At 36.8% G+C, this 23,906-nt stretch overlaps 1 protein-coding gene across 1 annotated transcript in view; it reads left to right on the top strand.

Moving 5' to 3' along the window:
* Window positions 1–19,739, top strand: part of LOC111529411 (zinc finger protein 680) — a 47,984-nt gene extending 28,245 nt beyond the window's left edge. Inside the window, exon 4 of the mRNA XM_023196311.1 lies at window positions 17,117–19,739. Within this exon, the coding sequence (XP_023052079.1) occupies window positions 17,117–18,450 (1,334 nt within the window). The 3' untranslated portion in view covers window positions 18,451–19,739. The remainder of the gene's footprint in view (window positions 1–17,116) is intronic.
* The last annotated feature ends 4,167 nt before the right edge of the window (window positions 19,740–23,906 follow it).

Below are 23,906 nucleotides of genomic sequence, written 5' to 3'. Positions count from 1 at the left end.
AGGATTCTGTTTTTCATCGTTACTTTCATGCGTTTGTGTACAAATTAGTATTTTTGTGTATCCTTTCAAATGCTTTTTTGCATTTGTATCATTTTGATGAAAATTTAGTTCAATTATTTGTCCAATTCTAAGTCATTATTCAACTTTATAATTCAGTTTTAATAGTTGTTTATATATTCTGAATATTAACTCCTATCACATGTGATTTGTAGATATTTTCACCCATTTCCTAGGAGGCATCACTACTCTTTTGAATGTTTTCTTTGATATGCAGAAATTTTGAAGTATAGTGTAGTTCAGTTATTCTTTTCTTCTCTTTGTTGCTCATGCATTTAATGTTGTATCTAAGAAAATGGTGCCAATACCAATGTCATGTTTTTCCCTATATTTTTTCTAAGAGATAGCTATTTTTTAAATTTCTAAATATTTTATTTCAAATATTCTTTGCATATAGTTCAAGGAAAGGATTCAGCTTTATCAGTGTAGATAACCAATTTCAACGTTAGTTTTTGAAAAGATTATCTTTTCTCTATTATGCGTTAATTGCGACTTAGTGAAAGATCATTTGATCATACACAAAAGGGTTCTGGGCTCTCTATTCTGGTTTTTTTTTTTTTTTTTGGAGTCTTGCTCTGTCGCCCAGTCTGGAGTGCAGTGGTGCTATCTCAGCTCACTGCAAGCTCCGCCTCCTGGGTTCACGCCATTCTACTGCCTCAGCCTCCCGAATAGCTGGGACTACAGGTGCCCGCCACCACGCCCGGCTACTTTTTTTGTATTTTTCGTAGAGACAGGATTTTACCATGTTAACAAGGATGGTCTCGATCTCCTGACCTCATGATCCACCCGCCTCAGCCTCCCAAAGTGCTGGGATTACAGGCATGAGCCACTACGCCTGGCTGTCTATTCTGTTTTTTATCTCTTTATATGTCATTGTGTCAGTGTCACATTGTTTTTACTGTTGTAGCTTTTAATATGTTTTTCAATCAGGAAGTATAATGCTTTTTTTTCATGGTTGTTTAGCTAGTTATAGACGTAATCAAGACAGGGTCTCACTTCGTTGCCCAGGCTACTTTCAAACTCCTAGGCACAAGCAGTCCTTCTGCCTTGGCCTCCTGAAGTTCTAAGTTTACACATTTGAGCCACTACATCCAGCCTGTGTGTTTCATTTTCATATATTTTTGGATTTGCCCATTTTTCCTTTGCTTTTAATTCCTAGTTTTATTAAGTTTTTTTGTTTGTTTGTTTTGTTTTTTTGAGACAGAGTCTCACTCTGTCGTCCAGGCTGGAGTGCAGTGGCGTGATCTCAGCTTACTGCAAGCTCTGCCTCCTGGGTTCATGCCATTCTCCTGTCTCAGCCTCCCCGAGTAGCTGGGACTACAGGTGCCCACCCCCATGCCCCGCTAATTTTTTTTTATTTTTAGTAGAGACAGCATTTCACCGTGTTAGCCAGGATGGTCTTGATCTTCTGACCTCATGATCTGCCCGCCTCAGCCTCCCAAAGGGCTGGGATTATAGGCGTAAGCCACCGTGCCCTGCCCTTATTAAGTTTTTGTCAGAAAACACACAGTGTATGATTTTGGTGTTCTTAGATTTATTCATCGTTGTTTTGAGACAGGATCTTACTGTCACTCAGGCTGGAGTGCAGTGGCATAATTTTGGCTCACTGTAGCCTGAGCCTCTTGGACTCAAGTGATCCTTCCACCTCAGCTCCCCGTGTAGCTGAAACTACAGACATGCACTATCATGTCTGGCTGTTTTTTAATTATTATTTGTAGGGATAGGGCCTCGCTGTGTTACCTAGGCTGGTCTCAAACTTCTTGTCCCAAGTGATTCTCCCACCTTGGTCTCCCAAAGCGTTGGAATTATAAGCATGAGTCACTGTACCCAGATGTTATTGTTAAATTTAATAAGACCCATTATGTGTTTTAACAGAATACACTAGGTGCAAATAAGAATATTATGTATTCTGTTGCTTTTAACTGAGAAATTTTTTTATGAGTCTGTTAAGCCTAGTTGGTCTGTGCTATGGTTTGGATGTCCATGTTCTCCAGACCTGTCGTTGCAATGTAATCCTTAATGTTGGATGTGGGACCTGGTAGGAGGTGTTTGGGTCATGGGGGCAAATTCCTCATGAATGGCATGACGCCATCCTCTTGGTAATCAGAAAGTTTACACTCTATTAATTCAAATGAAAGCTGCTTCATTAAAAGAACGCGTTTCCTTCACCTCACACTTGCTCTGTTCTCTTACCATGTGATATGTCCAGTTACTCTTTGCCTTCCACCATGATCGTAAGCTTCCTGAGACCCTCACCAGAAGCAGATGCTTGGCACACACTTCTTGTACAGTCTGCCAAAATGTGAGCCAAATAAACATATTTCTTTATAAATCATCCACTGTCAGCTATTCCTCTATATGCAAAATAATCAGCACAGTCTATAATGTCTAAGTTTTCTGTTTTCTTATTGATCTTTTATCTTAATTTTCTATTATTAAAAATAGGGTCTTGATATCTACAATTATTATGTTGCTATGTATTTCTTTCTTCACTTTTGTCAATATTTGCTTTATATATTTTGGAGACCTGATGTTATTAATACACACACATATAGATAGATAAATATGATAGTTATAGATTCCTGGTAAATTGACCCATTTTACTTACCATTATATAATATCAGTCTTTGATTAATGCTACAACTTGATTTGTTTGTGTTTTTGTTTTTTTGAGACAGAATCTCACTCTGTCGCCCAGGCTGGAGTGCAGTGGTGTGATCTCGACTCACTGTCACCTCTGCCTCCCGAGTTCAAGCAATTCTCTTGCCTCAGCCTCCTGAGTAGCTGGGATTACGGGTGTGTGCTACAATGCCCAGCTACTTTTTGTATTTTGGGTAGAGATGGGTTTCATCGTTTGTCCAGGCTGGTCTCGAATTACTGACCTCAAGTGATTCGCCTGCTTTGTACTCCCAAAGTGCTGGGATTACAGGTGTGAGCCACTGTGCCTGGCCAAGTACTTGACTTAAAGCATATTATATATAATATAATGATGACCATCTCACCCAATTGTGGTTACTATTGGCATGAAATAAGATTTTTTTCATTTTTGTTACTTTCAGCCTATTTGACTCAATGCTAAAATCTATGCTTTTTTACTTAAGCCATTCAGGTGACTTATTTCTTTCTCTCTCTTTCTTTTCTTTCTTTCTTTCTCTCTTTCTGTCTTTCTCTCTTTCTCTTTCTCTCTCTCTCTCTCTCTCTCTCCCCCTCTTCCCTCCCCTTTCCTCCCCTCCCATCCTCTCCCCTCTCTCCTTCCCTTCCTCCCTTCCTCCCTTCCTTCCTTCCTTCCTTCCTTCCTTCCTTCTTTCTTTCTCTCTTTCTCTCTCTCTTTCTTTCTTGGGGCCTCACTCTGTCAACCAGGCTGGTTTGCAGTGGCGTGATAATTAATGGCCCACTGCATCCTCAACTTTCTAAACTTAGAAAATTCTCTTACTTCAGCCTCTCCAGTAGCTGGGTTACAAGTAAGCACCATCACATCCAGTTAGTTTTTTTTGTATTTTTGGTAGAGACAGTGTTTTACCATGTTGTCCAGACTGGTCTCAAATTCTTATTATTTTTTTTTTAATTTTATTTTTCTATAGGTTATTAGTGTTTGGTTACATGAGTAAGTTCTTTAGCGGTAATTTTTTATATTTTGGTGCACCCATCACTTAAGCAGTATTCACTGCACCCTATTTGTAGCCTTTTATCTCTCGCCCCCCGCCCCACCCGACCCTCCCAAGTCCCCAAAGTTTATTATATCGTTCTTATGCCTTTGCATCCTCATAGCTTAGCTCCTACGTATCAGTGAGAACATACGATGTTTGGTTTTCCATTCCTGAGTTACTTCATTTAGAATAATAGTCTCCAGTCTCATCTAGGTCACTGCAGATGCCATTGATGCATTCCTTCTTATGACTGAGTAGTATTTTATCCTATACCACAGTTTCTGTATCCCATTGTTGATTGATGGGCATTTGGGTTGGTTCCACAATTTTGCAATTGCAAATTGTGCTGCTATAAATGTGCGTGTGGGAGTATCTTTTTCAGATAGTAACTTCTTTTCCTGTGGGTATGTACCCAATAGTTGGGTTGCTGGGTCAAATGGTAGTTCTACCTTTAGTTCTTTAAGGAATCTCCACACTGTTTTCCATAGTGGTTGTACTAGTTTACATTCCCAAAAGCAGTGTAGAAGTGTTCCCTGATCACCACATCTATGCCAACATCTACTGTTTTATGATTTTTTTATTATGATTATTCTTGCAAAAGTAAGGTTGTATTGCATTATGGTTTTGATATGCATTTCCCTGATCTTTGGTGATGGGAACATTTTTTCATATGTTTCTTGGCCATTTGTATATCTTTTGAGAAATGTTTATTCATGTCCTTAGCCCACTTTTTGATGGGATTGTTAGTTTCTTTCTTGCTGATTTGAGTTCATTGTAGATTCTGGGTATTAGTCCTTTGTCAGATGTATTAATTGTGAAGATCCTTTCCCACTCTGTGGGTTGTCTGTTTACTCTGCTGACTGTTCCTTTTGCTATGCAAAAAGCTCTTTTGTTTAATTAAGTTCCAGCTATTTATCTTTGTTTTTATTGCATTTGCTTTTGGGTTCTTGGTCATGAAATCCTTGCCTAAACCAGTGTTTAGAAGGGTTTTTCCAATGTTATTTTATAGAATTTTTATAGTTTCAGGTCTTAGATTTAAGTCCTTAATCTATCTTGAGTTTATTTTTGTATAAGGTGAGAGATAAGGATCCAGTTTTATTCTCCTACATGTGGCTAGCCAATTTTCCCCAGCACCATTTGTTGAAAAGGGTTTCTTTTTCCCACTTTATGTTTTTGTTTGCTTTCTCAAAGATCAGTTGGCTGTAAGTACTTGGGTTTATTTCTGGGTTTGCTATTCTGTTCCGTTAGTCTATGTGCTGATTTTTATACTAGTAACGTGCTGTTCTGGTAACTATGGCTTATAGTATAGTTTGAAAGCAGGTAATATGATGCCTCCAGATTTATTCTTTTTGCTTAGTCTTGCTTTGGCTATGTGGGCTCTTTTTTCGTTCCGTATAAATTTTAGAATTGTTTTTTCTAATTCTGTGAAGAATGATAGTATTTTGATGGGAATTGCATTGAATTTGTTTATTGCTTTTCGCAGTATGGTCATTTTCGCAAGATTAATTCTACGCATCCGTAAGCATAAAACGTGTTTCCATTTGTTTGTGTTGTCTGTGATTTTTTTCAGCAGTGTTTTGTAGTTTTCCTTGTAGAGGTCTTTCATGTAATTGATTAGGTGTATTTCTAAGTATTTTATTATTTTTGCAGCTATTATAAAAGGGGTTGAGTTCTTGATTTGGTTCTTCATTAGGTCACTGTTGGTGTATAGAAGAGCTACTGATTTGTGTACATTAATCTTGTACCTGGAAACTGCTTAATTCTTTTATCAGTTCTAGGAATTTTTTGGAGGAGTCTTTGGGGTTTTCAAGATAAACGATCATGTCACTAGCAAACAGTGACAGTTTGACTTTCTCTTTACTGATTTGGATGCCCTTTATTTCTCCTGTCTAATCGCTCTGGCTAGGACTTCCAGTGCTGTGTTGAAGAAGAGTTGTGAGAGTGGGCATTCTTGTCTTGTTCCAGTTCTCAAAGGGAATGCTTTTAACTTTTTTCCATTCAGTATTGTGTTGGCTGTGGGTTTGTCATAGATGACTTTTATTACATGGAGGTATGTCCCTTGTATGCCAATTTTGCTGAGAGTTTTAATCATAAAGGATGCCGGATTTTGTCAAATGCTTGTTCTGCATCTATTGAGATGATCGCGTGACTTTTAACTCTGTTTATGTAGTGTATCACACTTACTGACTTGCATGTATTAAACCATCTCTGCATCCCTGGTATGAAACTCACTTGATCATGATGGATTATCTTTTTGATATGTTGTTGGATTCAGTTAGCTGGTGTTTTGTTAAGGATTTTAGCATCTGTGTTCATCAGGGATATCAGTCTGTAGTTTTCTTTTTTATCATGTCCTTTTCTGGTTTTGATATTAGCGTGATGTTGGCTTCATAGAATGAATTAGGGAGGGTTCCCTCTTACTCTGTCTTGTGGAATAGTGTTAATAGGATTGGTACCAATTCTTTGAATGTCTGATAGAATTCTGCTGTCAATCTGTCTGGTCTTGGACTTTTTTGGTTGGTAATTTTAAAATTACTATTTCAGTCTGGCTACTTGCTTTTGGTTTGTTCAGGGTGGGAGGGTTTTATTTTTCCAGGAATTTATTCATCTCTTCTAGGTTTTCTAGTTTATGTGTGTAAAGGTATTCATAGTAGCCTTGAATGATCTTTTGTATTTCTGTGGTATCAGTTTGTAATATCTCCCATTTCGTTTCTTATTGAGGTTATCTGGATTTTCTCTCTTCTCTTCTTTTTTTTTTTTTTTTTTTTGAGATGGAGTCTTGCTCTGTTGCCCAAGCTGGAGTGCAGTGGCGTGATCTCAGCTCACTGCAAGCTCTGCTTCCCAGGTTCATGCCATTCTCCTGCCTCAGCCTCATGAGTAGCTGGGACGACAGGCGCCCGCTACCATGCCCAGCTAATTTTTTGTATTTTTAGTAGAGATGGGGTTTCACCTTGTTAGCCAGCATGGTCTCAGTGTTCTGGCCTTGTGATCCGCCCACCTGGGCCTCCCAAAGTACTGGGAGTACAGGCGTGAGCCACCGCACCCGGCCTATTTATCTTTTCAAAAAAACAGCTTTTTGTTTCATTTATCTTTTGTATTTTTTTGTTTCAGTTTCACTTAGTTTTGCTCTAATCTTGATTATTTCCTTTCTTCTGTTGCATTTGGATTTGGTTTGTTCTTGTTTCTCTAGTTTCTTGAAGTGTGACCTTACAGTCTCAGTTTGTGCTCTTTCAGTCTTTTTGATGTAGGCGTTTAGAGCTATGAACTTTCTTCTTAGCACTACCTTTGTTGTATCCCAGAGGTTTTCATAGGTTGGGTCATTATTGTCATTCAGTTAGAATAATTTTTAAATTTTCATCTTGGTTTCATTTTTGACCCAATGATCGTTCAGAAGCAGGTTATTTAATTTCCATGTATTTGCGTGGTTTTGAAGGTTTTTTTGGAGTTGATTTCTAGTTTTTTTTTTTTTGAAACGGAGTCTCAATCTGTCACCCAGGCTGGAGTGCAGTGGCACGACCTTGGCTAACTGCAAGCTCCACCTCCTGAGTTCACACCATTCTCCTGCCTCAGCCACTCGAGTAGCTGGGACTACAGGTGCCCACCACCATGCCTGGCTAATTTTTTTGTATTTTTTATTAGAGACGGGATTTCACCGTGTTAGCCAGGATGGTCTCAATCTCCTGACCTCGTGATCTGCCTGCCTCGGCCTTCCAAAGTGCTGGGATTACAGGTGTGAGCCACTGCGCCTGGCCAATTTCTAGTTTTCTTCCATTGTGGTCTGAGAGAGTGTCTGATATAATTTCAATTTTCTTTTACTTATTGAGGCTTGTTTTGTGGCCTATGTGGTCTGTCTTGGAAAAAGTTTCACGTGCTGTTGAGTAGGATGTGTATTCTGTGGTTTTTGGATGGAATGTTCTGTATGTATCTGTGAAGTCCATTTGTTTCAAGGTATAGTTTAAGTCCCTTGTTTCTTTGTTGATTTTCTGTCTTGATCTGTCTAGGTCTGTCAGTGGGCTTTTGAAGAAGTTCCCCACTCTTACTGTGTTTATCACATTTTTTAGGTCTATTAGTAATTATTTTATAAATTTGGAAGCTCCAATGTTAGGTGCATGAATGTTTAGGATTGTGATATTTTTCTGTTGGACAAGGCCTTTTATTGTTATTATTACTATTATTTATTTATTTTAAGATAGAGTCTCCCTCTGTCGCCCAGGCTGGAGTGCAGTGGCGTGATCTTGGCTTACTGCAACCTCTCCCTCCCAGGTTCAAGCATTTCTCCTCCTCAGCCTCCCGAGTAGCTGGGATTACAGATGCCTGCCACCATGCCTGGCTAATTTTTGTATTTTTAGTAGAGATGGAGTTTCTCCATTTTGACCAGGCTGGTCTTGAACTCCTGACCTTGTGATCCACCCACCTCAGCCTCCCAAGGTCCTGGGATTGAACCAGCCAAGGCCTTTTATTATTATATAATGTCCCTCTTTGTCTTTTTTAACTCCAGTTGCTTTAAAGTTTGTTTTGTCTGATAGAATAGCTACTCCTGCTCACTTCTGGTGGCCATTTGCATAAAATGTCTTTTTCCACCCCTTTAATTTTTTTTTTTTTTTTTTTGAGACGGAGTCTCGCTCTGTCACCCAGGCTGGAGCGCAGTGGCCGGATCTCAGCTCACTGCAAGCTCTGCCTCCCGGGTTTAGGCCATTCTCCTGCCTCAGCCTCCCGAATAGCTGGGACTACAGGCTCCCGCCACCTTGCTCGGCTAGTTTTTTGTATTTTTTTAGTAGAGAGGGGGTTTCACCGTGTTAGCCAGGATGGTCTCGATCTCCTGACCTCGTGATCTGCCTGTCTCGGCCTCCCAGAGTGCTGGGATTACAGGCTTGAGCCCTCGCGCCCGGCCTCCATCCCTTTAATTTTATGTGCGTCCTTATGTGTTAAGTTAGTCTCTTGAAGGCATCAGAGGGTTGGTTAATTCTTATCCATTCTGTATCTTTTAAGTGGAGGATTTAGGCCATTTACATTCAATATTAGTATTTAGATGTGAGATACTATTTCATTTATTGAGCCATTTGTTGTCTGTGTAACTTGGTTTTTGTTTTTCTGTTTTTGCTTTTAAATTGTATTTTTGTTCTATAGGTCCTGTGAGATTTATGCTTTAAAGAGGTTCTGTTTTGGTGTACTTCCAAAATTTATTTCAAGATTTGAAGCTCTTTTAGCAGTTCTTGTAGTAGTGGCTTGGTAATGATGAATTATCTCAGAATTTATTTGTCTGAAAAAGACTATCTTTCATATGTGATGCTTAGTTTCACTGGATACAAAATTCTTGGCTGATAATTGTTTTGTTTGAGGAGGCTGAAGATAGATAGGGCCCCAGTCCCTTCTAGCTTGTAGGATTTCTGCTGAGAAATCTGCTGTTAATCTGATAGTTTTTACTTTATAGGTTACCTGGTGCTTTTGTCTCACAACTCTTAAGATGTTTTTCCTTGTCTTAATTTTAGATAACCTGATGACAGTGTGCCTAGGTGATAATCTTTTTGTGATAAATTTCTCCAGTGTTCTTTGTGAATCTTGTATTTGGATGTCAAGGTCTCTAGTAAGGCTGAGGAAGCTTTTCTCAGTCATCAACCCAAATGTGTTTTCCAAACTTTTAGATTTCTCTTCTTTCTTACAAATGCCAGTTATTCTTAGGTGTGGTCATTTAATATAATCCCAGACTTCTTGGAGGCTTTGTTCATATTTTCTTGTTATTTTTTCTTTGTCTTTGTTGGATTGGGTTAATTTGAAGACCTTGTCTTTGAGCTCTGAATTTCTTTCTTCTACTCATTCAATTCTATTGCTGAGACTTTCCAGGGCATTTAGCATTTCTATAAGTGTGTCCAGTGTTTCCTGAAGTTTTGTTTTTATGTTATCTCTTTTCTTGAATATTTCTCCCTTTGTTTTGTGTATTGTTCTTTGAATTTCCTTGCACTGGGCTTTGCCTTTCTCTGATGCCTTTCTTATTAGCCTGATAACTAACCTCCTGAATTCTTTTTCAGGTAAAACAGGGATTCCTTCTTGGTTTGGATTTCTTGCTGGTTAGCTAGTGTGATAATTTGGGGATGTTAAAGAGCCTTGTTTTGTCATATTACCAGAGTTGGTTTTTTGGTTCCTTCTCAGTGGGGTAGGCTCTGTCAGAAGAAAGGTCTAGGGCTGAAGGCTGTTTTTCAGATTCTTTTGTTCCCTTGATTTAGTATTCTCCCCTTTTCCTATGAATGTGGCTTCCTGAGAGCGAGCTGTATTGATTGTTATCTCTCTTCTGGGTCTAGCCACCCAGCAAGTGTACCAGGCTTTGGGCCGGAACTAAGGGTTGTCTGCCCGAAGTTCTGTGTTGTGAACTGTTTGTGGGTTTCTCAGCTGTGGATACCAGCACCTATTTCAGTGGAGGTGGCATGGGGGTGAAATGGACTCTTCTAGTGTTCTTAGCATTGGTGATTTAATATTTTCTTACTGTGCTGGTTGACCTCCTTCTGGGAAGTGGTGCTTTCCAGAGAGCATCCACTGTGGTAGTACGGAGAACAACCCAGTGGGTGGGGCCTTACAACTTCTTAGAGTATATGCCCTTTGTGTTCAGATCTGAGGGTGGGTAGGGAAGGACCACTGGGTGGGGGCAGGGCTAGGTGTGTCTGAACTCAGACTCTCCTTGAGTGGGTCCTGCTTTGGCTGCTTTTGAGGATGGGGGTGAAGTTCCCAGGTCAATGGATTTCTGTACCTAGGAGGATAATGGCTGCCTCTGGCAAGTCATGCAAGTTGTCAGGGAAGTGGGGAAAAGCTGGCAGTCACATGCCTCACCCAACTTTTACACAATCCAAAGGGCTGGTCTCACTCCTACTGTGCCCCACCTAACAGCACCAAGACTGTTTTCAGGCAGTTAGCAAGCAGGGCTAAGAACTTGCCCCAGGCCACCCACCTCCTAGCTGTGAAAGAAAAGGGCATTAGTTCTTCCCCGGCTTGTGACCTGTGGAGTCTGCAGGATTGATTTGATGAATTTGGGCCCTTTGCCAAGTTCTGGCCCAGAGGCTTCTCAGCTGGTTCAAATTGTCACAAAGTTCAGCTGGAGGTTTTCTTCTCCCTGTGGTGTTTTTCCTGTGCCTGTGGCTGCCCTCCAAAAAGATCCTTGTGATGCCAGGAAGGCATGGCCTGCTTGCGGACCCAGTGAGCTCCTAGGGCCTTTTCTGCTGCTTCTTCCACCCCCACATTTCACTTGGCTCTCAATTGACTCACCTCCCGGTAAGGTCAGCATCTTCTCCCACAAACTAGACCTTCAGTTTCCCCAGTGGGGGTGCATGTTCAGAGGTGGAGGATCTCCCTTTTCCACTTCTGCAGTTTGGGCACTCACAGTATTTGGGGTGTCTCCTGAGTCCTGTAGGAGCAGTCTGCTTCATTCAGAGGATCTCTGGGTCATTTCAGTTTCCTGATTTATTCCTGCAGTTATTATGAAGCTAAAATTTATGATGCAAGCCTCCACACAATGCTTTGTTTGCCTGAGTTGGAGCTGCAATCTAGTCCTGCCTCCCATTCACCATGATGCCCCAGATCTGTCCTCAAACTCTTGAGATCAACTGATCAGCCCACCTTAGCTTCTCAGAGTCCTGGGATTCCTCTTTTTTTTTTTTTTTTTTGAGACAGAGTTTTGCTGTCGTTGCTCAGGCTGGAGTGTGATGGCGGATGGTGCGATCTCGGCTCACCACAACCTCCGCCTCCTGGGTTCAAGTGATTCTCCTGCCTCAGCTGCCCCAGTAGCTGGGATTACAGGCATGTGTCACCATGCCCGGCTAATTTTGTGTTTTTAGTAGAGACGGGGTTTCTCCATGTTGGTCAGGCTGGTCTCGAACTTCTGACTTCATGTGATCCACTCGTTTTGGCCTCCCAGACTGCTGGGATTACAGGCGTGAGCCACTGTGCCTGGCACCTTTTTTTATTAATTAGTTTAATTAATGTATTTTTTAAATGATTGCTTAAAGAAATGAAGTTAGTATTACCAGTTTATTGTTGTTTTATGTGTTCCTTATAGATATGTTTTCTTTTTCATTGTTCATTTTAGTGCTTATTTTTGTTTGTTTTATTTATTTTTTGAGACAGAGTCTTGCTCTTGTTGCCCAGGCTGGAGTGCAATGATGTGATCTTGGCTCACTGCAACCTCTGCCTCCCGGATTCAAGTGATTTTCCTGCCCCATCCTCCTGAGTAGCTGGAATTACAGGCACCTGCCACCACACCCGGTTAATTTTTATACTTTTAGTAGAGAAGGGGTTTCACCATGTTGGCCAGGATGGCCTCGAACTACTGACCTCAGGTGATCCACCTGCCTCAGCCTCCCAAAGTGCTGGGATTACAGGCGTGAGCCAGCGTGCCCTGCTAATTTTTGTTTAAGTTTGTTGTGACATGCTTTGATTATTTTCAAATTTTATTTCACACTTTCTGGAAATACTGTTGTATGTGAGTGAGAGAAATGCCACACTTTGAGACAAATTTAAGAGTCCTTTATTAGCCGGCGACCGAGAGACGGCTAACTGCTCAAAATTCTCTCAGCCCTGAGGAAGGGGCTTGATTTTGTTTTATACTTCGGGTTAGGAAGGGGAGGGGGAGCTCAGTTGCAGCAATTCTACAGAAGTAAAAACATGTAAAGAAGTTAAAAAGACAAATGATTACAGAGAAACAAACAGTTTCCAGGTGCAGGGGCTCTAAATATTTCATAAGATGTTATATATGGGGGTTCTGCCGGACACAAACTCAAGGCTTTATGGTGTTATCTCTTGAGCAAAATCCTAGGAACTTAGTACATGGCGTGCTTCAGTACCTTATCAGTTAATTGGACTCTGATATGTTGAGAGTCTGCTTACACAAGTTAACTCCTCGAGCAAGGGGGGTGAGTAAGGAGTCCTTGAAGCCTTGTAAATGAAGGAGCCAAATGGAGTTGGTCTGGCTTACTCAGCTAAGGGACAGCCTATTCATGTGGAAACAAGGCTAGGTGATTAAGAGAGAGTCTAAAAACAAGGTTAGGTATTACAGTACAATGTAATTATCTTGAAAAGTGGAGATTACATAAAACATCTTAAAGTTAAAACAATTTATTTTAATTTCATAACAACTTCAATTTAATACAAACACTATTATATTTTCCAGTTTTTTTATTGATGTTAAAAACTATTATTTTTTATTGGGTATCGAAAGATTTATGCAGATTTATTTTTAGTTTCTCTTTATATAGAATAACTTTAAAGGTTTTATGCTCCATCATTATGAGAGTAAAGAATTCTATGTGTGTGTATATTTACATTTAATAGCTTTATATTTATATATAGTTTTATGATGCTGTCCAGCATCATTTTTTTTTCTTCAAAATGATGGATTCATTTTAGCATTTCTGTGTGTCTATATGCAGAGTCTCACTATGTTGCTCAGGCTGATGTTGAAATCCTGGTCTCAAGTTATCTTACTGCCTTGGCCTCCTAAAGATATAGGATTACAGGCATAATCCACTTTGCCAGGTCACTCTGTAGCCCTTCATGTAGAACTGTGCTAGTCATAATGAATCATAACACTGTCACCTTTTATTTTGAAAAGTCTTTATTTTTATCTGTTTTTAAAGTAAACTAATCTTGAATCAAGTACTATTGGTTAGGAATTTTATTACTACATCAAAATTTGGGAAGTTCTCAGGCTTTTTTGTCTACAAGTAACTTCTACATTACTTTTTCCCTACATTCTTCTTCTAAGAGTTTTTAAATGAATGTATTGAATGTACTTGATGGTGTCCAATAAGTTTTACATTTCATGTTTTATTTTTCTTTTGGAATTTTATATTTTTGTGTTACATATTTTAGGATATGCCACCTCAAACAAGTTAATTGTTTTGGTTTTTTAGTTGATATTATAATTGAGTATGCCAATATTTACTCTGTAAGATGTAAGACAGTGTGGAACAAAGTGAAATATGAATCAGCCATATATCTACCACCAATATAACAATCTCTGTGTTTACCCGTACAAATATTTTTCCTGTTCTTTTTATATTTCTGGTATAGGTTTGTTGCGAATGGTTATTTAATCTTGTCTAGGTGAGCAGTCATAGAAATTCTCCTAGTTTCAGCATCTATTTATTCATGAATTTGTATTATTTTTGTATGGGAGAAAAACTTTTCTATTTAAAGATAATGTAGAAACTATCATAACTCTGTGTCTCTTTTAGGTATTGTCTATTTTTACTTGTCAAAAACATATAACATTTACAATAGAATATTTTTAAATATTTATTTTAGTCCTATTATATTGACATTGTTATGCAACATATTCCTAGAATGTTTTTATCTTGCAAAGCTAAATATCAATACCCATTAAAAAACTATGAATTTTACCCATTTCCTGGCACTTTTCAAACACCACTCTGTTTTCTCTAAGAGTGTAACTGCTTCATATATTTCATACAATCTCTGTCTTTTTGTGACTGGCTCATTTTATTTTGCACAATGTCATCAAGCTATAGTTGTTAGAATATTTTGTGCTTTTTAAATACTAGGTGATATTTAAGTATTTTATATTTTAAATTATATCTACTGAGTAATTTGGTGACAAATTTGCACTGCTTTTACCTATTAGCTTTCAATAATAATGCTGCAGTAATTACAGGTATGCAAATTACCTATATGATCATATATGAGAAAGTTTATATATGTGCTGCATTCTGTTCTACTAGTGTACATTTTTACTTCTGTACTCATACCAAATTGTTATAATTCTGTAGCTCTGTAATGTGTTTCAAAATCAGAAACTGTAATGCCTTTAAAATTGTTTATTTTATTGCAGATTTTTGGGTACTCTCTTATCTCATAAGACTTTATATACTTTGGGGGTTGCTGTTTCTGTTTCTTCAAAAATGCAATGAGAACAACATTGCATTAAATCTGTAAATTACATTGAGCAGGATGGACATCTTCACAGCATGAATTATTTTAACATTTCAACAAGCATGTTCAAGAGTGTATTGTTTAATTTCTATGTATTTGTGAATTTTTCAGCTTTTTCTTCTTACTGTTCTGTACTCTCATTTTGGTCATAGAAAGTAATCTATAAAAATTTAGTTTTAAATAATTTGTTAAGACTTCTTTTTTGGTCTACCAGGTTGTCTATCAAGGAGAATGTTGTAGGAGGTATTGAGAAGGCTGTTTATTGTGATGTTGTTGAGGAGTGTTCTCTATGCCTCTGTTATAAATAATTGTTTTATACTCCCTTCAGGTCCTCTGTTTCTTTACCAGTATTTTGTCTTTTTAAAATCTTTATTACAGAAAGTGAAGTATTAAAATATTCTACTATAGTTATATTGCTCTCTATGTGTTTCTTTCATTCTGACAATATTTGCTTTATATATTTGGAAACTTAATGTGAGATATACACACACACACACACACAGACACACAAAATCTCCTATATACAAATTTGTCATTGGTTCCCGGTAAATTAATCTATTATTGTTTAATATTCTTCTTTGTGAGTCAGGTGTGGTGGCTCATGCCTATAATCCCAGCACTTTGGGAGGCTGAGGTGGGTGGATTGCCTGACGTCAGGAGTTTGAGACCAGCCTGCCAACATAGTGAAACTTCGTCTCTACTAAAAATACAAAAAATTAGCTGGGCTTGGTGGCAGGCGCCTGTAATCCCAGCTACTAGGGAGGCTGAGGCAGGAGAATCGCTTGAACCCGAGAGGTGGAGTTTGCAGTGAACCGAGATTTCGCCATTGCACTCCAGCCTAGGCAACAAGAGCAAAACTCCATCTCAAAAAAAAAAAAAACATTCTTCTTTGTCTATTTGGAGTTTGACTTCAAGTATATTTCATAAAATACGACAGTTTTTGACTTAAGATGTGTTATTTTGACCTCTTCTCTCTTTTGATTCATATTTACATGAAATGTCTACTTTTTCTTGCCACTTTCAGTCTCTGTTTATCATTAGATCTATCCTGACTTTTGTAAAAAGGCATGTTGGATCTTGGTTTTTAAAATTCTTTTTTTTTTTTTTTTTTTTTTGAGACGGAGTCTAGCTCCTTCGCCCAGGCTGGAGTGCAGTGGTGCAATCTTGGCTCACTGCAAGCTCTGCCTCCCGGTTTCACGACATTCTCCTGCCTCAGCCTCCCAAATAGCTGGGACTACAGGCGCCTACCACCACGCCCAGCTAATGTTTTGTATTTTTAGTAGAGACGGGTTTTCACCGTGTTAGCCAGGATGGCCTCAATCGCCTGACCTCGTGATCCACCCTCCTCAGCCTCCTAAAGTGCTGGGATTATAGGCGTGAGCTATCATGCCTGGCCTTAAAATTCTTTAATAAAATCCCTTTAATGAAAGTATGTCTCTTGATTGGAAAGTTAATTTTACATATATATATATATTTGGATAATTTTCTGAAAGAGAAAGACTTAATAATGTTATTTTATTGTTTTATTTGATTCTTTTACCTTTGTCTCTGACTTTCTCTTTCTGTCATCCTTGGTGTCTTGTTGATTTTTATATTGAAATGCTTTCACTTCCTTCCTATTTTCTTTTGTGTATCTATACAGATATACAAAATTCTTTGTGGTACCTTGGGGATTACATAAAACCTCTAAAGGATACAATAATTATAATCTGGTAGAAAAATTAAATTCCCTTGCATATAAAAGTTCCATTTCATTACATCTGCCCTGAACTTTGTTATTAATGTTGCTAGTTATTTCTTTTATGTTGCATATTTATTAATATCTTTCAAATTTGAGAGAATAATTAACGTTTTCTGCACCATTATAATAATGTTAAGGAATTCTATTTGTGTATATGCATATCTTTTTCATAAAGTTACGTATTTTTATATAATAATGTGTTTTCTGTCATGTTATTTTCAGTGGAAGAAACTGCTTTCAACATCTTTTATATGTAGGGAATTTGCAGTGCCAATATACTTTTTCAGTATGTGGTTATTTTGGAAGTCCCCCCCCCCCCATTTTGTAGGACAGATTTGCTGATGGTATTTTTCTCATTTGGTATTCATGACTTTGACTATATCACACACTTCTCTTCTTGCCTGCAAAATTTTCTTGACAAATTCACTGGTTATTTAAAAAGACTATGCTTGTAAATGACATATCATTTTTATACTGCAACTCACAAGATTCTCTTCTTGTCTGTGACTTTTGAAATTGTGTTTATATATGTGTTTGTTATAAATATCATTGTGTGTATCCTAATTTGTTGAGCTTCATTTGTACATTTTTTTTTTTTTTTTTTTTTACTTTTAGGATTTTTTGGTTATTTATTTTTATGTTTTGCTTATATAGTTTGTGTAATTTATAGATTTGATTTGTAAAATATATTCATCGGAGTCTAGGAAGTGGAGTAATTTGTTATTTTTATGTCTTTCAGTTATAAATTCTCATTTCACTGAAGACCTTTGGCCAGAGCACAGTATAAAAGATTCTTTTCAAAAAGTGATACTGAGAGGATACGGAAAATGTGGACATGAGAATTTACAATTAAGAATAAGCTGTAAAAGTGTGGATGAGTCTAAGGTATTCAAAGAAGGTTATAATGAACTTAACCCATGTTTGACAACTACCCAGTGCAAAATATTTCAGTGTGATAAATATGTGAAAGTCTTTCGTAAATTTTCAAACAGTCATAAGATAAGAAATACTGGAAAGAAGTTTTTCAAATGTAAAGAATGTGGCAAATCATTTTGCATGCTTTCACACCTAACACAACATACAAGAATTCATAGTAGGGAGAATTCCTACAAATGTGAGGAATGTGGCAAAGTTCTTAACTGGTTCTCAGAGCTTATTAAACATAAGAGAATCCATATGGGAGAGAAACCCTACAAATGTGAGGAATGTGGCAAAGCCTTTAACCAATCCTCAACCCTTATTAAACATAAGAAAATTCATATTGAAGAGAAACCCTTCAAATGTGAAGAATGTGGCAAAGCCTTTAGTTTATTCTCAATCCTTAGTAAACATAAGATAATTCATACTGGAGACAAACCTTACAAATGTGATGAATGTCACAAAGCCTTTAACTGGTTTGCAACCCTTACCAACCATAAGAGAATTCATACTGGAGAGAAACCCTTCAAATGTGAAGAATGTGGCAAAGATTTTAACCAGTTTTCAAACCTTACTAAACATAAGAAAATTCATACTGGAGAGAAACCCTACAAATGTGAAGAATGTGGCAAAGCTTTTAACCAGTTTGCGAACCTTACTAGACATAAGAAAATTCATACTGGAGAGAAATCCTACAAATGTGAAGAATGCGGCAAAGCTTTTATACAGTCCTCAAACCTTACTGAACATATGAGAATTCATACTGGAGAGAAACCCTACAAATGTGAAGAATGTGGCAAAGCTTTTAATGGGTGCTCCAGCCTTACTCGACATAAGAGAATTCATACCAGAGAGAATACCTACAAATGTGAAGAATGTGGCAAAGGCTTTACTTTATTTTCAACCCTTACTAACCATAAGGTAATTCATACTGGAGAAAAATCCTACAAATGTGATGAATGTGGCAATGTTTTTAACTGGCCTGCAACTCTTGCTAATCATAAGAGAATTCATGCTAGAGAGAAACCCTACAAATGTGAAGAATGTGGCAAAGCTTTTAACAGGTCCTCACACCTTACTAGACATAAGAAAATCCATACTGGTGAGAAACTCTACAAACCTGAAAGATGTGACAATAATTTTGACAACACCTAAAACCTTTCTAAACATAAAAGAAACCATCCTTTTGAGTAATCCTAAAAATGTGAAGAATTTGACAAAGCCTTCCAGTGATTGTTACACTTGCTTGTAGGTAAGATAATTTATACTGGAGAAAATTTTATAAGTGTAAAGAATGTGACAAAACTTAACCAATACTCACATCTTATTGCACAGGAAAGCATTTTTACTTGAGAAAGATTGTACAAGTATAAAGGATGTGAAAAAGTCATTGATATCTTTTCACATCTTAACACTAGAGAGTTTATACTTAATAAAAGCGTTATAAATGCAATTAATGTCAGGAAATTTCAGAAAATATAACACTTTAAAGTGAAGAAGCATATTTATTTTGAAGACAAACATAACAAATATAAGGAGTGTAGGAGGGTTGTAGTACCTTTACTTGTATTACAAGTCTTATTGTACACATTTTGTGCTAGAGAAAAATGCTGAAGCAGTTGCTCAAACTTTGTTCAACATCAGGGAATTTATATTGGAGAAAAATCCTGCAAATGTAATGAATTTGGAAAAACATTTTTTTTGAAAACTACAGAGTAGAAAACACGAGTTTATATTGAAATGTTTTTATATTGAAATGTGTTTTTGCAGATGCAGTAAGTATGAAAAATATTTAATCCAAAATTGAGTCTGTAAATATTAAAGAATTTACAGTAGAAATAACTAAGGCACTGACACTTTAGACATTACACTAAAACAGAGTGTTGAGTATAAAAAAATCTATAAGTTGTTAGATTATTTGTAAATAACTTTAGAAGGAGTAGAAGATTCTTTGGAGAGTTATAATTACATTGAAAGTATACTTTTTTCCTTGGAAAAATTATAGCTTATTTGAAAAGTAAATAATGAAATTCAACCCTCAAATTACTTTATCTTCATTCCTATTGTATTCACATGTGAAAGCATGTGATAAATTGTTGCTGTGTCAGATATAGGAGAGATTATTTTTTATTAGATGGGCATTATTTATGATTTTTTCTGTGGAAGAGTATGGGCATTAAAATGTAAGTTTCATGATGAAAATCTAAGTGCAGAGGCCCTTGTTAGTTTACTTTTCATGTTGAGTGATACATGAGGTAGGTGTTCAGAGTAATATTTTGCATCATAGTGAGAGAAAAGCATTTTTAATTTTACTTTAAAATAAATGTCATTAAATAACTAGTGAATCATTTCACTAATTGTACTTTTATGCTATAAATGCAATATGTTTGAAAATTTTTAGATTATGTATAAGCTTAATTTTGTAATTAAACATTTCTTTAACATGTTAAGACTATTGTGCATTCAATGAAGTGTTATTATGCCATTAACTTTAAGCTTTTTCACTTTACTCGAGGGAGGTAAAAGAGAGTAATAATATGTTATTTGGTCATGAGATATTATTCTTTCTGTGCCTGGCTTATTTCAGCTAATATGCTGTCCTCCAGGTTAATTGATGTGATCAAAAATAATAAAATTTTCTTTTAGATTCCACATAGCAAAAGCAAGAGTAAGCCACAAGAACAAATCTGGAGGCATCACATTACCTGACTTTAAACTATACTATAAAGCCATAGTCACCGAAACAGCATGGTGCTGGTATACAAATAGGCACTAGACTATAAACAGATGTACAAGTGTCTTTTTTCATATAATGCCTTTTTTTCCTCTGGATAGATACCTAGTAGTAGGATTACTAGATCAAATGGTAGATCAACTGTTAGTTCTTTAAAAAAATCTCCACACTATTTTTCAGAGTGGTTGGGCTAATTTACATTTACACCAGAAGTGTAAAATTGTTCCCTTTGCACCGCATCCCCACCAACACCTCTTACATATTTTTACACCTCTTATATATTTTTTAAATTTGGTCATTCTTGCAGGAGTGAGGTGGTACCATATTGTGGTTTTAATTTGCATTACTCTGATAATTAGAGATGTTGAGCATGTTTCCATATGTTTCTTGGCCATTCGTATATCTTCTTTTGAGAATTGTCTATTCATATCTTTAGCCTACTTTTAAATGAGATTGTTTTTATTTCTTGCTGGTTTGTATGAGTTTTTTTTGTAGGTTCTGGATCTAGTTCTTTGACAGCTGTATAGATTGTGAAGATTTGATCTCACTCTGTGGGTTGTCTGTTAACTTTGCTGATTATTTTTGCTCTGCAGAAGCTTTTTAGTTTAATTAAGCCCCGTCTGTATATATTTTTGTTTCATTTGCTTTTTGGTTCTTGTTCATGAAGTCTTTGCCCAAGCAAATGTCTAGAAAAGTTTTTCGAATGTTATCTTCTAGAATTTTTACTGTTTTAGGTCTTACATCTATCTTGAGTTTATTTTTGTATAAGTTGTGAGATGAGTTTCCAGTTTTATTCTTCTACATGGGCTTGCTTAAACATCCCTGCGTTATTTGTTCAATAGGGTTTCCTTTCCCCACTTTATGTTTTTGTTTGCTTTGTCAAAAATCTGTTGGCTGTAAGTATTTGGTTTTATTTCTGGGTTCTCTCTTCTGTTCCATTGGTCTATGTGCCTATTTTTAGATCAGTACCATGCTGTTTTTGTGACTATGGCTTTATAGTATAAAGTTATGTAAACTTTAGGATTGCCTTTTCTCATTCTGTGAAGAATGATGTTGGTATTTTGATGGGAATTACATTGAATTTCTAGATCGCTTTTGGCAATGTAGTCATTTTCACAATAGTGATTCTACCAATCCATGAGTATGGGATGTGTTTCCATTCGTTTGTGTTGTCTGTGATTTCTTTTAGCAGTGTTTTGTGGTTTTCCTTGTAGAGGTCTTTCATGTCATTGTTTAGGTATATTTTTAAGTATTTTTTTTCCAGCTATTGTAAAAAAAAGTTGCATTCTTGATTTAATTTTCAACTGAGTCACTGTTGGTATATAGCAGAGTGACTGATTTGTGTACGTAAATTTTGTATCTAGAAACTTTGTTGAATTCATTTGTCAGTTCTGGGAGATTTTTGGAGGAGTCTTTATGGTTCTTTAGGTATGCAATCATATCATCAACAAATAGTGACAGCTTAAATTCCTCTTTGGATGCCCTTTATTTCTTTCTCCTATTTGATTGCTCTGGCTAGGACTTCCAGTGCTATGTTAAATAAAAATGGTGAAAGTACACATCCTGGTCTTGTTCCTGTTTTCAGAGAGAATGCTTTCAAAATTTCCTTGTTCAGTGTTATTAGGCTGTGTGTTTGACATAGATGGCTTTTATTACATTGAGATATGTCCTTTGTATGCAGATTTTGCCGAGGGTTTTAATTATAAAGGAATGCTGGATTGTGTCAAATGCTTTTTCTGTGCTTATTGAGATGATTATTGTTTATAATTATGTTTATGTAGTGTATCACATTTATTGACTTGTGTATGTTAAATCATCCCTGCATCCCTGATACAAAACCCACTTGATCATAGTAGATTACCTTTTTGATATGTTGTTGGAATTCAGTTAGCTAGTATTTTTTTAAAGGATTTTAGCATCTGTGTTCACTAGGGATATCCGTCTGTAGTTTTCTTTTTTGGCTATGTTCTTTTCTGGTTTTGGTATTAGGGTGATGCTGGCTTCATACAATGAATTATGGAAGGTTCCCTCTTACTCTGTCTTGTGGAATAGTGTCAATAGGATTGGTACAAATTCTTTTAATGTCTGGTAGAATTCTGCTGTGAATCTGTCTGGTCTTGTACTTTTTTTGTTGTTAATTTTTTAAATTACGATTTTTATCTGATTTTTCCTGATTTAAGCTAGGAGGGTTGTACATTTGCAGGAATTAATTCATCTCCTCTAGATTTTTGTGTTTATGTGTGTAAAGGTGTTCATGGTAGCCTTGAATGATCTTTTATATTTCTGTGATGTCAGTTGTAATATTTCCTGTTTTGTTTCAAATTAAACTTATTTAGATATTCTCTCTTTTCTTCTTAGTTAATCTTGCTAATGGTCCATCAATTTTATTTATCTTTTAAAAAACCAGATTTATGTTTCATTTATCTTTTTTTTTTTTTTAATTTTATTTAGTTCTGCTCTGATCTTGGTTGTTTCCTTTCTTCTGCTGGGTTTGGGTTTCGTTTGTTCTTGTTTCTCTAGTTCCTTGAGGTGTGACCTTAGATAGTCTATTGTGCTCTTTCAGACTTTTTGATGTAGACATTTAAAGCTATGGACTTTCCTCTTAGCATGGCCTTTGCTGTATCCCAGAGGTTTTGATAGGTTTTGTCACTATATCATTCCATTAAATTTAAAAAATATTTTTATCTTGATTTTATTGTTGAAGAAGCAGCTTATTTAATTTCCATGTATTTGACTGGTTTTAAAGGTTTTTGTTGTTGTTAATTTTCTATTTTATTCCACTGCGGTCCTAGAAAGTACTTGATAACATTTCAGTTTTCTTAAATTTATTGAGACTTGTTTTGTGGCCTATCGTATGTTCTGTCTTGGAGAAAGTTTCATGTCCTGATTAATAAAATGCATAGTTTGTGGTTTTTGGCTAGAATGTTCTGTAAATAGCTGTTAAGCCCCTTTGTTCCAGGGTATAGTTTAAATCCATTTTTTCTTTATTGATTTTCTCTCTTGATGACCTGTCTGGTACTGTCAGTGGAGTATTGAAGTCCCCCACGATTATTATGTTTCTGTCTATTTAATTTCTTAGGTCTAATAGTTACTGTTTTATAAATTTGGGAGCTTATAAAGCCCCTTTTTCCACTTTTACAGTTTGGGCACTCAGAATATTTGGGCTGTCTCCCAGGTCCTGCAGGAGCAATTTGCTTCCTTTAAAGGGACTATGAATTCTCCTGCCTTTCCTGGTATATTCCTAGAGTAGTTCTGTTGTAGTTTTAGCAATGCAACAAGATCTAACAGGTTTTCTTTTGTTTGAGATAACACCTAGAGGTTTTTGTTTTATTTTTATGAAAATTAAAAAGTATGAACACAAAAGTGAGGTTGGAGTGAAAGTTTAATAAGCAAAAGAAGAAAGCTTTTTGCTAGCAGAGAGGGGTTTCTGAATAGGAGTTCCTCCTATGAGGCTGGAGTTCAGGGTTATTATGGTCTAGGAATAAAAACAAATGTGCTTAGTTTGTGGGCTGTTTTGGAGAACATGTGACTTAGCTTGGCCTGGGACTAATTAGAAAGCTTGGGCTGAGATCTTGACCCAGGACCAATTAGAAGCTGAAATGATGATATATAGATACTGCTTAGCTTGGCCCAGGACCAATTAGAAGCTGAAATGATGATATATAGATGCTGCTTAGCTTGACCCAGGACCAATTAGAAGCTGAAATGACGATATATAGATGCTGCTTAGCTTGGCCCAGGACCTATTAGAAGCTGAAGTGAAAGCTTGGCCTGGGACCAATTAGGGGTTGAAGTGATGATTTATAGGAGCCGCTGTAGAGTTTAAATAAAGGTGAGTGCCCACTGGAGCCCACTGTGTTTATGCCCACAAAAGGAG

This window comes from Piliocolobus tephrosceles, chromosome 8 (assembly GCF_002776525.5).
Source record: "Piliocolobus tephrosceles isolate RC106 chromosome 8, ASM277652v3, whole genome shotgun sequence".
NCBI classification, from domain to species: domain Eukaryota; kingdom Metazoa; phylum Chordata; class Mammalia; order Primates; family Cercopithecidae; genus Piliocolobus; species Piliocolobus tephrosceles.
This window is presented reverse-complemented; position numbering and strand designations above follow the sequence as displayed.